At 41.0% G+C, this 18,039-nt stretch overlaps 1 protein-coding gene across 1 annotated transcript; it reads right to left on the bottom strand.

Moving 5' to 3' along the window:
* Positions 1 to 803: 803 nt before the first annotated feature.
* On the bottom strand, positions 804 to 1,765 carry LOC147885920 (uncharacterized). Its single transcript, XM_087396963.1, has one exon. It carries the CDS (start codon positions 1,653 to 1,655, stop codon positions 819 to 821), a length of 837 nt encoding a protein of 278 aa, XP_087253089.1. The 5' UTR covers positions 1,656 to 1,765; the 3' UTR covers positions 804 to 818.
* Between the last annotated feature and the right edge of the window lie 16,274 nt (positions 1,766 to 18,039).

Raw genomic sequence — 18,039 nt, 5'->3', positions numbered from 1 at the left:
TTTGTTGTGTATTGTTTAGTCTAGCTAGAGTTGGTTACGTTTGGTTAAGTTTGATATGGTTAGGTTTGTTCTATGATTTTGTTACATGTTTTATGTTTAGAGTGGATTTTGTTGTAGTCTAGCTAGAGTTTTTAGGTTTGGTTAAGTTTCATATGGTTAAGTCAGGTTAAGTTGGCATATGTCAGGTTAGCGTTATGGGGTGGTGTGTTTTTCATCGTGAATTTTGTTTGGAAACTAGTAACCACTTGTATAACTTGTTTGATTGCAATTGGCATTATGTACATGTAGATAGACCAATTATCATGTAAAATAGATTAGGAGTTACAAGAAAATTACTTTAGATATCCAAGGTGTCAAAACCATTATGGTATAATACATGGATAGAAACAAGACTAAGCTAACTTATTTAAAACGTGAATGACTTCCTTAAGAAGTCAGCTTGACCAAATACAAACCAATAAGAGGGAAGGCCCTTTTGAACAACAAGGGCCAGACCACTATGGCCTTGCTTGGTTTTTCATGAAGGTAAGATGCCACATGGATGCTCAAATGAACTCTTAAAATGGCATTACTTTCTAAAGCGGATCAACTTGACCCTAGGTGCTTGTAATGGAAGTAAGAGTGGGCATAAATGCTTAAGAATGAATATTTTGGCAACTACTTTCTTAAGTGGATGAACTTGACCAAAAGCAAAGCTCAGTAATGAAAACTCACTGCACTTTGGACAGGAGCACGGGAAAAAAACCATCCCGCAATTCCATAGAATCTAGCACCTTGAAAGAAAGCATTCCAAAGGGGTTTGAAACAAGAGGAGGAAGTTAGGCTGAGTTCAAGCGTTTGGACTTCTTCTCAAAAAACATGTGTGTGTTAAGGGTGCTTTGCTCAACAGTGCTTGATCTCGCGTATAATATCTCTTCATTCACCTCCAGAAGGTTGATCAGAAGCGTACAAACCATTATCGCATCACCAATCAACTCCGATTTCACTTCGCCATACTCCACTTGCAAGAGCATGTTTGGAGCATCTTCGTCATTGCTCACATTCTCAGGATCCCTCCATGTCCCCGTTGCACCTATCTCCGTAACAGCCTCGAAGAAATTGAAAATATAAGCCTTCTTCTGTGGCGACACAAGTGACAGAAGCTCGCGTTGGTCCCTGTCCAAGCTGACGTTGGTGTCTGAATCCCCAAACAACACAGCCCATAACACGGCTTTTGAATCGAATAGGAGATCTTCACCTTCGTTTGTTCTGAACGCCGGAGAGATGACGGCGAGGCCCTGTGTCGGGGCATCCTCATGCAGGTAGCCTTTTGCAACTAGCACCTCCCGTTTACAAATTGGCCACTTTTCCTTCACCCACAGCAAGAGCTTGCTATGATCGAGCTGTGACTTTTTTAGATGCGCAATGATTTCCGGCTGGAGACTGGAGGATGCTTGCAACGAAGCAATGGACTTCTTAGAAGCCAAGCACGTTTTCTTGTGTTTGAGGATCAGAATACGATGCTTGGCTATTTTAATACCGATGCTCCTCAACAAGTCGTGGTTGAGCATCGGAATGTCTTCTTCCGTGAGCAGATTGTCGGAGAAGAGCGGGGCGTAAGAGTCTACGAGGGAAGGCTCGAGCTCGGCCTGGGAGATCCATTTGTTCCAGTCCATGGCAAGCAAGAGTTGCAAGGAGCGACCTCGATCAACGAAACGCCGTCGGTGTGCGACCTTGTAGACGGAAGAACACGGATTTGTGGTGGTTGACACCCGACTTCAGTGTTGCTTCTGCCCGACTTCTCTACTCCATCCTGCAGATCAAATCACAAAACAAAAAAGCAACGCTTATCGACTTTACAGAGGAAGAAAACCGCATCACAAATGGTGATCAATAGAATCGCTGCAGTTTGTGAGATATTACCTGATGATCGAGCATACAAAACGCAAGAGCTCGCCGCCAAATAAAACAGGAATCGAAGGAGGCATGCGGCTAGCTATCAGATTCGAGATTGGGAGTTGGCTTGTGAGTGCATTCGATTGCTCCTATTGCCTATATGAATGGGCATGTGTGTAAAAAAAAAAGGTCATGTATATGAGAATGTGCCTACTTTACATCTTCCTAAAGAGAATCTCAAAGACAATCTAAAATAGCACACTTTTTTGGGATTAAAATACATACATACATAAATACACACACACATACACATAGTACATACACCCAACTTGTTACGAGGCGCCGTAAAGCATCACCACAATCGGTATGGTAGGGATGCACGTGCATAGCATGAAAAGAATCATTTAAATTTTAAGGATGCATGTGCATGGTGTGAAAGGGATCATGTAAAGATGCTTAGTACACCTTCATAGTAATTATATAAAGCTATGTGCACTACCCAAGTGAGTTCAAGTCCCAATAGCAACAATAAGCTATGTGGACTACCCATGTGAGTTCAAGTCCCAATGGCAATTCATGTGAGTTCAAGTCCCAATGGCAATAGAATTATGGCATTGCATGGTGCCACAAATGCAAATAAGTGGAGATGCACTAGCACGTGTAGCATTGATGTAGTAAGGCCAAGTATGAACTTTGTTTTTATATTTAGGCCATTATAATGTTGATCGTCGGCAGGTACACTCAGCCCATATGTGGAGTGTCCCTCTCACCTACTCTGCAACTTTTGAATTTGAATTGCAGTTACAGCCCTCTCTATCCTCGGGGGGTCCATCTGGGAAATGTAAGTATACTATGAGAGTTCAAAATGAGGGGTATTTTAATTCTCAAGACTTACATAAATACATTTATAGCAGGGGTAATTTTATACACCATTTTTAAATTAATAGGTAGGGTGTGTTTATTCACAGATCCAAATTAAAATTGATTTTTTAAATATTGTCTCATCTAGGATGATGTATAAGAGCAATCACAATTTGTTGATGGGTAGCTCAAATTTTTAATGTGCTCACTAGCCCTCGTACTCATGATAAGTAGTTGGATTCAGCGAGACACGTGCACACACACACACACACACACACACACACACACACAGGACTCCAATTGTATCTTTTAAGCTATGCTTTGAGATAGTGGCAATTTAGTAACCTAATGTCAAGCTCTACAAAGCGGATAAAGTGTGGGGGTTAAAGGTCACTGTGCCTTAACCCCGGTAATGTACAATACTCAAACACATATATAAATGAATGTAAAAGAAGATTAGGGTGGTTCTGCACCCACCAAAACTTGTGTGGCTCTCTGTCTCTCTCTCTTCTTCTTCCGTTCTTGCTTCCGTTGAGAGCACTCTCAACTGGTATCAGAGCCCGGGTGATCTAGCTGAGCGTGCGTGAATGCTTTGAAGCTCAGTAGCTCTGTGGGAGGAAGGAGAAGCTTTGTGGGAAGCTTTGTGGGTGACTTTACTTGCATCCGAGTGTGCAGAGACCTTGGAGGAACCTTTGGAAAAGTCACTTTGGCTTTGTGAAGTGGTTTTGAGAGCCTGTTAAGAGCTTTCAAAGAAAAAGTCGTTTTTTGAGCTTTTCCCTGTTCCGTTCGATGACAGAGACTCCGTATTGACTTCTAGAGGCAACTATTGCTTGCTTTTGGTGTCCACATTACTTCAGGAGCCTAGAAACACCTTCATTCCTGAATCTGGGATCATTTCATTGGATTTCTGAGTCACTGTGTCAGTTCCTGCGTTTTTTTCCCGGGTGTTGGAACTCAAGTTTGGAGCAACCATTTGCAGATCTGTCAGTTCCGGTGGACTCAGGAGGTCCTAAAACTTCTATGTTGCTCATCATTCGCACTCCGGTGGAGTTTACAGATAGCTCTGTTTCCAAAAACGTTTTTCAGTCCGTGTGTTGGACCTAGTGATTGAGACCACGGTTTCCAAAACCGTCTGTCCCATTACGTTCCGGACGCCCAAAAACCCCTACCTATCAGTTCTTGCGTGATTCGGTGGAGGATTTTCAGAGTTATAAATCTCTGTGTATTCGATTTCGTCTCTCTGTTATGCATTTTTCATTCTAAGGTTTTGAAACCTTAGATTTATGCCACATGGCAGTGGATAAGTGTTGACTCCCATTTCTCACTCATCAGTTGGGATTTTGGAGTTCTGGCAGAAGAGAGATATTTGCAGATTTTCTTGCCGAGTCCGATTATGCAATGGCGCCCATGTTTTGAGGCATCTCAGGTTCTATTTTCAGTAGCGGTCATTACCGTGGGACCATGATTTCCTGAGCATACCTTATGCAGATCACTCTGGTTGCAGTTTGAGCAGTGTGCGCTCATTCGTGGTATGCATTGGGTTGCAGTGGATGATTTATAGGCCATTTGGATGCATTGCAGTCCTTGTTGGCTGATAGGCCCAAATTGCCTTGTGGGATGCTATTTTTTATGGACGCTTTGCACATGGATGCTATTTTATGCTGAGGGACAGCTTTGACACATTGTAGGTGATGCACTAATAGTGCTATGCTCTCTTGGATGAGATATTATTGATGCATATGCCAGTGGACAGTGTTTATGCTTGAGTCATTTGGCACTTATTGGCATTTTCTTTTGGGCCAGATTTGCTCATATGGATGCATAGTATATGCACATGAGTCAGATGCATCTTTTGATGCTTTGAGCTTTGGTGATATTTCACTCTATTGTGTCATACACATTTGGGTGCACCTGGTATTTGGTGTGATTCTCTCTTGAGGCACTAGCATTTGGGATTTTGCTTTATTTGCATCATGGCATCCTCTTCCATGTCTGAAAAGGAGTTTTTCAACATTAAAAAGTTTGATGGGACAAACTTTTCTTTGTGGAAAGAACAAATAAGGGATGTGCTTATTCAAAAGAAGCAGATTAAACCCTTGGCAAGGATTGAAGCTAAGCCTGCAAATATGTCTAAGGATGATTGGAATGAGTTGGATGCATTAGCAAAGTCTACTATTAGACTTCATCTTGCAGAGTCAGTTTATTTCACAGTAGTAAATGAGCAGACTACGGAAGATTTGTGGAAGAAACTATGTGCCACTTATGAGAAGGAAACTGCCTCTAATAAAGTTTACCTCATGAAGAGGTTATTTGAGCTGTAGATGAAGGAAGGGGTCTCCATTGCTTCTCATTTGAATGAATTCAATATTATTTTCAGCCAACTTCAGGCTCAGAAAATGAATTTTGATGCGGAGACGAAGGCAATATTTCTCTTATGTTCATTGCCATCCTCATGGGATACCTTCCGTACAGCTATCAGTAACTCTACACCTGGTGGAGTACTGAAATTTGATGATGTTGTGGGTAGCTTGTTGGCCGAGGAGATTAGACGGAAGTCTATGGATGGCAACAAGCAGGATGCAACCTTAAATGTGCAAAGGGGCAGATCACAGTTTAGGGGGAAGTCCGAAGAAGTCTCGTAGCAAATCCAGGGCACGGAACATTGAGTGTTACCACTGTGGCAAGAAGGGCCATATGAAAAAGGATTGCTACAAGCTGAAAAGAGAGCAAAAGGATAAGAAAAAGAATGCAAATTGGGGTGCAAATCAAAAGGAAGAGAGTCCAAGGGAGGACAAAGGAAAAGTGAAGATCGAGGAGATCAATGCAGTCACACATGATGGTGACAATGATGTTCTCTTCATGTCTACTTTATCTGCAGAGTTGCTTATCACTTCAGATGATGCATATTCCCAGGATTGGATTTTGGATTCTGGTGCTTCATTCCATGTTACTCCCCATAGGGAATGGTTCTCCACTTATGATAGTGGAAAGACAGGTTGTGTGCATCTTGGAAATAACTATGCATGTGACATAGTGGGAGCAGGTGACATAAAGTTTTCTTTTGCAAATGGGTCTGCATTTGTTTTGAAACATGTGAGACATGTGCCTAAGTTGACAAGAGTCTTATTTCAGTGGGTCAGCTAGATGATGCTGGTTTTCACACCACTTTTGGCTTTCAGAGTTGGAAAATTCAGAAGGGCTCTATGCTTTTGGCCAGGGGTGCCAAGTGTGGGACTTTGTATCCCTTACATGTATCAGGGGTATTTGATCATGTTGTTGCAATAACCGAGCAGCCAAGCACTTCTTTGTGGCATTGCAGGTTGGGGCACATGAGCCAGAATGGAATGAAACTCTTATGCCGTTTGGGTTATGTACCGCATTTGAGTTTCTCTGATTTTGAATTTTATGAGCATTGTCTCTATGGGAAGCAAACTAAATCAGCCCATAAAAGAAGGGGAAAGAAAGAGTTTGAAATGCTTGATTTGGTGCATTCAGATGTATGTGGTCCCATGCCTACACGGTCATTAGGCGGGGCTGAATACTATGTGACATTCATTGATGATGCAACTAGGAAAGTGTGGGCTTATGCTATAGCTCAGAAGAGTGATGTGTTCCAGGTATTTCAGAAATGGCTGGCCTTGGTTGAGAATCAGTCAGGTAGAACGCTTAAATGCCTACGGATTGACAATGGTGGAGAGTATCTCTCTCATGACTTTCAGCATTTCTGTGATACTTGTGGGATAAAGAGGGAGCTTACATCCCCTCGTACTCTAGAGCAAAATCCAGTTGCAGAAAAGATGAATCGTACCATTCAAGAAAGGTTGCAATGCATGCTTTCCAATGCAAGTCTTTCTGGTGGTTTTTGGGCTGAGGCAATGAAGACTGCAGTGCATGTGATCAATAGATCACCTAGCAAGAGTTTGGATGGTGGTATTCCTGAAGAGGCATGGAGTGGCAAGAAGCCCTCTTACTCTCATTTGCGTATATTTGGGTGTGAGGCATATGCACATGTGCCAAAAGAGCTTCGAAAGAAGCTAGATCCTAAGTCTAGGAAATGCATCTTTCTGGGTTATGGTGAAAGTGGAGAGATGGGCTATCGTCTCTGGGATCCAGAAGCAAAGAAGATCATACGCATCCATGATGTGGTCTTCAATGAGAAGAAGATGCATAAGGCACCCATGAGGGATGTGGAAATGAGGAGAATCACTTTCCAGGATGTGAATCCACTTGCATATGTTGATAGGCAGCAAGCTGTCCATGCACCAAATGTGCAAGAAATGGTACCACCAAGTACTCCCACAGGTATACAATCAAGGGTAGATGATGGATCATCTATTGGTGGAAATGATGAGCCAAATGTGGCTGATATGCAGGTGGGACAGCAAGCTGAAATGCCCTTGAGAAGATCATCTAGAGTGTCTAGACCACCTGATAGGTTTGTTCCAGGGGTAGACTATGTGATGCTTACTGATTGCGGGGAGCCTTCTTGCTACAGAGAGGCTATGATGCGTGAGGATCAACGCAAGTGGGAGTATGCTATGCAATCAGAGATGAGTTCACTTATGAAGAATAAGACTTGGGACTTGGTTTCTTTGCCACATGGAAAGAAAGCATTGCCATGTAAATGGGTCTACAAAATGAAGGTCACAGGTGATGATGTGCCTAGGTACAAGGCCCGTTTGGTTGCTAAAGGGTTCAAGCAAGAGAAGGGTGTGGACTTTGATGAGATATTCTCTCCGGTTGTGAAGATGACCACACTTAGATGCATGCTTGGACTAGTGGCAGTAGACGATATGGAGCTTATGCAAATGGATGTCAAGACAGCTTTCTTGCATGGGGATTTGCATGAGGAAATTTACATGGTCCAGCCGGAAGGATTTGAAGAAAAGGGCAAAGAGCATTTAGTTTGCAAGATAAAGAAGAGTCTCTATGGTCTTAAGCAAGCACCTAGAGAATGGTATCAGAAGTTTGATGCTTTCATTCGGTCCCAGGATTTTAGAAGGAGTGAAATCGATCACTGCCTCTACACTAAAAGGGCTAAGGATAGTAGCCTGATAATCCTGGCACTATATGTGGATGATATGCTATTGGCTAGCAAGAATACTTATGAGCTAGATGCATTAAAGGCCAAGTTGCATGAGGCCTTTGATATGAAGGATTTGGGATTTGCAGGTCATATTCTTGGTATGCGCATCACGCGTGATCGGAGTAGGAAACTCCTTTGGCTTTCACAAAAAGAGTATGTTAAAAAAGTATTGCAACGTTTCAATATGGAGGGGGGGAAGGCAGTGAGTACTCCATTGCCTCCATATGTGAAACTGAGTCATACAGATAGTCCCAAATCAGATGAGGAAAAGGCCATGATGGCCAAGGTTCCTTATGCATCAGCAGTTGGGAGTCTTATGTATGCTATGATAGCTACTAGACCAGACATTGCATTTGCAGTGGGAGTTGTTAGCCGCTATATGGCTAATCCAGGAAAGAGGCATTGGGAGGCAGTTAAGTGCATCATGAGGTACATGAAGGGTACCAAGGAGATGTGCATTTGCTTTGGTAAAGGAGACATGCATGTACTTGGGTACACAGATTCAGACTATGCAGGGCATGTGGATAGTAGGAGATCCACTTCTGGTTATGTGTTCACCTTTGCAGGTGGTGCAGTGTCGTGGATGTCTCGCACACAGAAGTGCGTTGCTTTGTCTACCACAGAGGCTGAGTATGTTGCAGCCACAGAGGGCTGCAAGGAGGCTATATGGCTTGATCGGCTAGTGGGAGATTTGGGGATTCATACAGGTGTACCGACATTGCATAGTGATTCCATGAGTGCTATTCAGCTAGCACGGAATCCGATCTTTCATGCAAAGACCAAACACATTGAGGTCAGGTACCATTTCATCAGGGAGGTACTTGAGGACAAGCGCATAGAGCTTGTCAAGGTTCATACAAATGATAACCCTGCAGATATGCTGACGAAGAGTCTACCTAGTCAGCGGTTTGAGTATTGTCGTGTATTGATGGGCATTGGATAGTATGCTCACTAGTTATTCTCCCTTAAAGGCACATTGTCCTTTAAGTGGGAGGTTGTGGGGGTTAAAGGTCACTGTGCCTTAACCCCGGTTATGTACAATACTCAAACACATATATAAATGAATGTAAAAGAAGATTAGGGTGGTTCTGCACCCACCAAAACTTGTGTGGCTCTCTGTCTCTCTCTCTTCTTCTTCCGTTCTTGCTTCCGTTGAGAGCACTCTCATAAAGTGTGTTTGAAAGAACATTTGAAAGCCTCAAGGACAATTCTACTACATGATGTTATTGCAAGCTTCTACTACATTGATCCTAAGCATGTACAGTTTGAATCTCCAAAGGTTCTCCCACTTGTGTACCTTTTGGACACAACAAAACGTGACCACTTTAAAGTGAAAAAAGAGCACCACCTTACCCTATATATAACCTTCTACATAACCTTTCCCTATATTTATAACCTTCTACATTTCAAATGATAAGAAGCACAAAAATTTGTTCATATAACATTGCTTTATGTTACACCATGAATGATTGTAATTACTTGTAAAGGAACATTGAGTTACACCATGAATGATGGCATAGCCTTCTCACTAGTAGCTTGTGTATGATTTGGAACTTTCTTAGACCTAGACATGGCAAGGGAGAGCACAATAGTGCAAGGGCCATTGTAAATAGAATGTTGACTCATAAAAATATAAAGCAAGGTGGTGCAAAGCTATAATGTGCTAGTGATGTTGTGACATTCCTACATGCTAGCATAAAATGGAGGCTAACACTTTATATCTCCTAAAAGGCAGAGATTTTGAATGCTTTTTCTAGGAAGTAAAAGAACAAAATATGAATAGAGATGTCTTATGGAGCTATGATTCCATTCCTAACACTCTTTCCCTTCATTTTGTTAATGGGTACTCTTCAACACTTAGCACCACTTAGATCATGCTACTATAATGTATGCTTTCAAGGTATGCGGAAGATGTGTTCTAACAAAGCACCCCTTTCATGTTGGGAACATATCACACCAGTTCCATCAAGTGATTGTCATGTTTATGATCCTTCAATCAAAGATGCAACATATCAAGTTCACCATGATGTGTTGAGGGATGCTCTTGAAATTTGTGATTTTGTTGTGATCCTTCAAGCGATTGTGATGTTGGTGATCCTTCAAAGTTCAAGCAAAGATGTAGCATATGAAGTTCACCATAATACATTGAGCAATGCTCTTGATATAGGAGACAAGATTTTGTGGTGAATGATGAGGTTCAAAATATTGATGAGCATGCTAGTTTTACTCCATCTAAAGTGCACTATTTTCAAGCATATGACTAATCATCCTTTAAAGAATGGATGGAATAATGTTATTGAATGAAATTCACACTTCGAGAAAGGGTTATACTAGCAAGAGCTAAGAGATTTGATGTTCAAATTGCTTGATCAAATCCTAAAGGATCTAGATACTCAAATCAATGGCATTTAATGCTACAAAGTTTCAGATGGAGGTTGTTGAAGGTGATAGTGTAGTATTCAAGATTTTTGAAATTGGGCGTGAGGCTACATGGATGAGATGGTTTGTGACAAATCTTGGAGTATACAGATTTCATGCTAGATCTTAGAGTAGTCTGAGGATGATCCCATGATGATATTTTTTTATGATCAAATTTCCATTACATTGGAAAGAACCCAAGGATTCAACATCAAAACATTATGGAATTGGGATTGTAAACTATTTCTTGGAGAACATAGTAGACGTATCCTAAAAGCCTTGCCTTGTGAGAACATTGAAACTTTTTTGTATGATATACACCATTAAGTGATGAGGGACTGTTGATGTTTGGTCTTTCATGTGTGTGAACCAGGCCTCAAATTTGAAGCCTTTGAGACCCTTGTGAGCCCATTTTGCCCTTCAGAGAAGGAGTGTAAAAAAATTTAGCTATCAAAAGAAGAGGGATCTTCAATTTAACCCTTCATGGCAAGAAGAGTGACTAAATCATGAGATTATCAAAAGAAGGGCTAAGGGTCCAATGGGCCTTCTAATAAATCGTATTATTATCCAAATTATTATCCAAGGCTGAGGGTCCAATGGACCTTCTAATAAATCGTATTATTATCCTAATTTCTCGTAACATTATCTCTTAGGACTTCCTCCTCACCTTGGATCCTCCTCAGCCCTGACTTCCGAGGCCCTCTTCCTCCCTCTTCTCACTTTTCTTCCTCCTCCTTCTCACTTTTGTGAGTTCTCTACTCTCGACTCTCTCCTGAGGTCCTCTCTCCTTTCAACTCTCCTTTCAACTTTTGTTGCTAGTGGCTGAAGCCTTCTCAGACATCTCTCCACCTCATCTTTTGACTGCCTTGCTGCATTACACCACTTGACTGTAGAAGCCGCTGTTGCTGTGATGAGGGTGGTTGCATTACACCACTTGACTATAGAAGCCACTACTGCTACTGCTGATGCTGCTGCTGTGATGAGGGTGGTTGGGTCTGTTGCAACGTTTGTTGTTGCCGCATACCCAATTGCCGGCATGGTTCGTACAGGAGCCATCTGCTGCTGTTGGAGCTGCTGCAAGCTGAGGATCTTGAAGTTGATGTTTCACAAATAGTCATCCTGGTTTGCAGTAGCACAGAATACGTCGTCCTCAAAGCGGGCAGCGATCTTCCAATGTTGATTCAAGTCGAGTTGAAAGAGTGTGGAGTGTGCTTGCAATGCAAATAAAATGGACATAGAGTTTTTTTGGTGCAACTGGTGATGTACAGCCGATCTCCAATTGCTATTGTCCATATCTAGATTGCCATGAGCTCGCAAATTCTAACTCCCTCCCTAGCTCCTCCTTCGCCTCCATCATCCTCTCCAACTCCTCCCTCAGTTCCTTACCACTTCCCTTTCCACCCATCAACGTGAAGTCTTGGGAATCGAGATCTTGAGACTTGTGGTCCATGGAGGCTTGAACTTTGAAGTGCTCCTTGGCACTTGTGGCTGTAGCTACTGGTAGATGGAGGAAGTCCAGAGTCGAGACCGGTGTAGGACAACGCTGCATGAAGGTGAAAACACCTTTGAATCTCTACCATCCAGCCTAATGTCTACCTATCTGAATTACGTGAGGGCCGCTCCTCTGTCCCTACTCCCAGTCGTTGATTGGCAAGCTTGAGCCTTGAGGCTTGAATCATATATTACAATGATTCAATCGTTTCTTGCTGCTTGCAGAGAAGCGAGTGATAGACGCTGTGCGCAGGAGGTTGAAAGATTGAAGTTGAATGGTGGAATAGTGAACTCTGGTGACTGGAGCAGTGGAGACTAGTGGTGACTCGTGAGGTAGCGGGCTTGCTTCAGAAGTCTAAGACTTGAGATTGGAGGTACTTGGTCACTATTTTTATGTCACAATAATGAAAACATCTAGCAGCCTCTCTCTTCCCTCGCAACTATGGAGATTTGGCACTTTCCATTTCCTCCTAGCCACATTTCCATGGCCTTCTTGCACAACGATGAATATTTGGCATGCAAAACCATGCATGATTTTCTTCTCTCCTTCAATTTGCTTTCATCTTACTCTCCATATGTGATAGGCCACTATAGATGTTTGCGTAGGTATTTGCAACAGCAACAATATTGAGAAGCTCAAATATATGCGGCCTTTTGGGACAATGAAATATGTTTCCTCCATGTCGGCTTTGTAAACCGTGAGTTTTTTCCCTTGAGAGCTACTCTACCTTGCCATCTTTATTCCTTTACCTCGTGTCCTACCCAATTTGTTCAGATTTTTCTTTTTCCTTTGTACCTCCATATTTGGATTTGGAGAGCTAGTAGCCCCTGAGCTCGGGTTTGTGCAGCACGTCAAAAATTGGATTCCTACATCAGAAATTGGATTAGTCAAATTAGGAAGGATGACAGGCCATGCTCAAATACAAAAGAGGTGGATTAAGGCATGCTTCCATGCTTGAAGTGCCGATCTGAGACTTCCATAGTCGCTCATCTCTGTTTAAGGCTCCTTTGAGCTCACGTTTCTGACATAGCAGATGGGAAAGAGCCTATCATACCAAGCTATACTTCTCATGTGCAAACCAAGTATAAATTTTCTTTACCTACTGTTCAACCAGCTTGCTTGGAAAGCTGCAAATTGTTGAGTGGGTTCCCCCCCTTGGTCTACCCTCTGAACATATCAGGAATTCGTCCTTTGTTCCTTAGTGCATTTGTCCTTAGATTTCTGTTGTATCCCCCCGCTTTTGAGAAGGCTAGGGATTTTGGTAAGGCCAGAGAAACTTTGGCATCGTCCGTGGGCTCTAAGAAGGCTAGCCACAACCGAAACCTCCAAAAGCTTGGAGGGCCTCCTCCAAGCCCCTCCCTCTTTTCAAATGCAATGATGACTTAAGCTACCACCTCATCTTTTGGAAGATGAGGATGATTGTTGGAGCATATAGCATGCAACAAATAATTTCATGTTTCTATATGCCTATGCTTCTTTAGTCTATGCTTCTATGCTATTTATGCTTTATGCTTTAATATTTCTATAGTCTTAGTATGTATTAAGCAATCAAGTCATGCAATGTATAGTATGTAAGCAATCTAGCCTCGGGAGCACTCCGGTCTCTTGACACGGTCTGCAATTCCCCTGGTAGAATGCTTACAGAATCAAGTCGTGCAATGTAAAGTCTGTAAGCAATCTAGCCTCGGGAGCACTCCAGTCTCTTGACACGGTCTACAATTCCCCTAGCAGAATGATTATAGAATCAAGTCGTGCAATGTATAGTATGTAAGCAATCTAGCCTCAAGAGCACTCCGGTCTCTTAACATGGTCTGCAATTCCCCTGGTAGAATGCTTATAGAATCAAGTCATGCAATGTATAGTCTGTAAGCAATCTAGCCTCGGGAGCACTCCGGACTTTTGACACGATCTGCAATTCCCCTGGTAGAATGCTTATAGAATCAAGTCATGCAATGTATAGTATGTAAGCAATCTAGTCTTGGGAGCACTCCGGTCTCTTGACATGGTCTGCAATTCCCCTGGCAAAATGCTTACAAAATCAAGTCGTGCAATGTATAGTATTTAAGCAACCTAGCCTTGGGAGCACTCCGGTCTCTTGACATGGTTTGCAATTCCCCTGGCAGAATGCTTAGAGAATCAAGTCATGCAATGTATAATATTTAAGCAATCTAGCCTCGGGAGCACTTCGGTCTCTTGACATGGTCTGCAATTCCCTTGGAAGAATGCTTAGAAAATCAAGTCAATAATTGGAAATACATCTACATGCTCACAAGAATCAAACCGTTTAGTTGTGTGTGAGAGAGAGAGGAAGCGATAGAGAGAGAGAGAGAGAGAGAGAGAGAGAGAGAGGGAGGGAGAGAGAGAGAGAGAGAGAGAGAGAGAGAGAGAGAGAGAGAGAGAGAGAAAGAGAAAGAGAGGAGAATCTTACAAAAGCAATTAATTTTGTTTTATGTGCAGAAGGTAACATGGACAAGATGAAGAGTCATAAAAAATGTGTGTTATATGAATAAAGTATTTTGACTTAGGGGAAAGAGTGATGGATAAGCGTTGTGTGGATCTTTCCTTTGATGTCATTACCATGATGAAGAATGAAGATCCATAATGGAATATGCAATATGAATTTCAAGATAACTTTTGTGTGAGTATTCACATAGAACTAGGGAGAGTTAAAAGTGTTTATGAAAAGTGGACAAGCACATTCAATCCCAGAGATACAAATAATAAAGAAGAGTTAATTGATTGGTTTTCCTTAAAGTGGAAGGCAGTTATGAGTTCAAAGAGGGAAGCATTCAATGCTAGTTCTTCAAAAGAATGTGTTAATCCCACAGGATTGAAGATGCCATGTTTGTTTTTTCTTGAGAGCAATAGATTCATGTACAAGAGAAAGATTATGTGCTGGGTGAAGGCTCATATGGAAGAGTGGTGAAAGGTAACATCATTGGCGTAGACTGCTTTGATCCAAAAGAGACCTTTGCCATTAAGAAACTTAAGGTATCTCAAAAGCCAAGTGAAAGGGAAGAGAGAAGGTCCATGCAAGAGTTAATGGCAAATATGGAAACAATGCAAGCCCAATTACCTCATAGAGGACTTGTTCGCACGATTGCTCCTGTGATAAATCCTCCAAGATTGGTATACCAGTATTGGAATGGAGAGACATTGGACAAATGGTCAAGGTTAATTGCTATGAACTCAGTCTATGTGGGAGAGGAGCTAGACCATTTATCTCGTGTCCGTACTCATGCCGTAAATCTAGCTGGTACTTTGATGGGGACGTTAAAATACATGCATGGAAAAGATCTTTTGCATAATGACTTGCGTCCTTCGAACATTATGCTTCACTTTGATAGTGAGTCTGATAAGGTCTTCATAGGAATTATCGATTGGGGATTAAACAAGAGTGATAAATATGTCAATGATGGCAAGGATTGATGTGACCCTCAATTCAAAGAGCGATGCATGCGAAGAAAGTGGTTGGCTCCTGAGTTGTATACTTTTCCATATGCAAAGTTCAGCAAGGAAACTGATATTTATGCTGCAGCCTTTTCATTAGAAAAGTTGTATCGGCTAGCTTACAAGTACTTTGTTCACATCCAAGATGCAACTAAGTTGGATCACTTAAAGCGTTGGTGGAAGAGAATTGGTGGAAGAGAATAGAGGAAATGAGAAATCCTATTCCTAAAGCTAGACCTACTGCAACAGATGTTACTCATACATTTGAAGTTATATTCAAAGTCACATGTGAAAGTGCATTACGACATGATGCATTGCAACCTTTTGTAGCACTACAATTTCTAAATAATATTCCAAAGATTGATGGTTTTCTTTCTAGTACATGATCTATTTATGTATATAAAAAACATGTCAACTTTTTTAATTTATTCTTTCAAATGACTCGTTAATACTATTTATGTAATATTTGTGTTGATACAAGCAAGAATTAGAAGGTCTATAGTTATTGTTTTGATATAGTGTTTGTGAAATACTTTATTTTTCTCTCCTCTTGAGCTAGAATATTGATCTTCAATAAATGCAATTAGCTCATTAATTTGTTTGGCCATGGTTTTGACGTAGTGGGCACTCAATATCCATCTCTTTTTTTGTTAGTGATTTAGACTATGGCATACCATTTAGAATTTAAAAGTTATGAGTTTATTTATATTTTTCTCTTATTTTGATTAGGTATACTATTGATCATATCATGGCTTCAAAGACTCACATAAAGGTGTTTGACTATGGATCATTTGAGAAGAAGCTTTTGGGATATGTTAGAGTGCTTGGCGACTCTACTTGTAGAATGATACATAAGGAGATTATGCAAGATGGAATCATTAATGTTCCTTTTCATTTTGTTATCAAAGATGACAATGATGATGAAGGTTGCATACTAAATACAACACAAGAAGAACATTGGAATGTTGAAGAGGATAGGGGTGTTGGTATAAAGAGGGCTCTAAGTACGATTGTCGATGAGATCACACCATCAAAACGTGTTTGCAAAACATCAAATAATATTCATAAAGAAGTTGATATTGTAAATCTTGATGAAGGAGGTGAGCATGTTTCTTGTAATCATGGTTTAAACATGCATTAAAAAAAACTTTAACAACGTCTATTCTTGAAGATTGGGCTATGTCATTGTGAAAAAGTTCGCAAAAAATTGAGGCAGCGTAAGACACCTAGAGGTGATAAATTTGAGCTCCTCATAGAGGATCTTAATGGAAAGCCTAAAGTTCGAATTTGGTGTGAAGAATGTGGAATGCCATATGGATCAGGGTCCATTGAAGGCAAGCAATCAGCTTACACTTGCTTGTCTAATTTTCTAAGAACCCATATTCTAGAAAGCCAGAAACATCAAAAAAGATATGCTGCCAATCAAGGATTTATCACTGAAGAAGCATCTCTTCGAAAAGATAGCATGAAGGACACTCAAGATGATGTTGATGATGCAATAATAATTCTTGATGCTATTGAGGAAATGCACACTTTCAATAATTCTCATGAAGGTAATCTCCACTAGAAGCATTTAGAGATGACAAGAGTCTTTCTTTTGTTAGAACTTTCATAAATAGGGTCGAAAAAATATTCTTATGAAATTTTTCATTATCGAGTATGTTGCAGGAGCAAAGTTTGAGATAGTTGAAGCAACTTTAAATGACTACAAGGATAAAAATGCTGTAAGAGTGGCATGTGGATATGATGGAAAATGGTTGTTTTTGTGCCCTGGAGGTTCAGATTTACAAACAATTTTATCAGAACATATCAAACGAAAAGCTCACATCCCTTCTTCCAGCAAGAAATCAATGGAACCATGTCCAGTATTATCAAGGGTTGTTGGCCAACCTAGGAAGCATTTTGACAAAGATCCACGACAAACATCATTGGGAAGGTTCCTTGTACAATCAAAGGAGTTTAAAGTGTTGCAACCAAAATGTGGTGAGATAGAATCTATTTCTGATTCCTTAGTTGAGTCATTCTTATCTTCATCATCAAATATAAATTTGTTATGTTGGGGATTATGGCAAGCTAATGTTCATGTCAATGGTTGTGAAATTAATATTAAGTCATTTTTGATGGATCAAAAGATGGGGCATGAATGGTTTTGTGAACCATATACAAAGGCCACTTTACATGATGGGAATATGGAATACAAGACAGATGGATGCTTCAGGAACATAAATTGTCTTCGTATATCAATCATTGGAGATCCATTTCAAGGTTTCTCATGTGAGCACTGTAAGAAAATTTCAGTTTGTTCTGATTTTTGTGTGAGATTATATAGGCAGAATCTTGCCGTTCAGAAGAGAGGACCCAGGAAAAGAGGCAGAGGAAGGCAGGTAGACTACCTGACAATTGAAGAGCTAAAAAATGCCACTTTTGAGTGTAGGAAAAGTCTGAATGAAGAAAAAAGAAGGCTGTGGTGGGCAACATAAAAAATTGTAATGCTGTCAGTCAGAGTCCAAACTTTGAAAGAATCAAGTTTTGAATGTATAAATAGGAAAGATGTTCGACACTTTTGTAACAACATAATTAAAGCTCATAGACAAGGAAAGTTTGGTGGAAAATCAGCCTTGTGGGAGTTTTTTCAAGAAGTGGCACAAAACATGTTACAGTCAAAGCAAGGACACAGGTTTAGTGACTCTACAAAAGCCATATATGAAGTTATTAAGCTATGGGGTGGTCCACGTCTACATGACTTCTTGAGTATAAACCTTGGAGGTCCATCTTTGTCTACCACCAAAAGGCAAGGAAGAAAAGCAATTGAATTTATTTGTGGTGAGCATGAATACATATTCGATGCTATTGGGAA

Source organism: Dipteris shenzhenensis, chromosome 25 (assembly GCF_047967505.1).
Source record: "Dipteris shenzhenensis isolate YYH24624 ecotype China chromosome 25, Dip_SZ_1.0, whole genome shotgun sequence".
Taxonomy (NCBI): Eukaryota; Viridiplantae; Streptophyta; class Polypodiopsida; order Gleicheniales; family Dipteridaceae; genus Dipteris; species Dipteris shenzhenensis.
The sequence above is the reverse complement of the archived record's forward strand: the minus strand, read 5'-3'. Positions and strand labels throughout refer to the sequence as shown.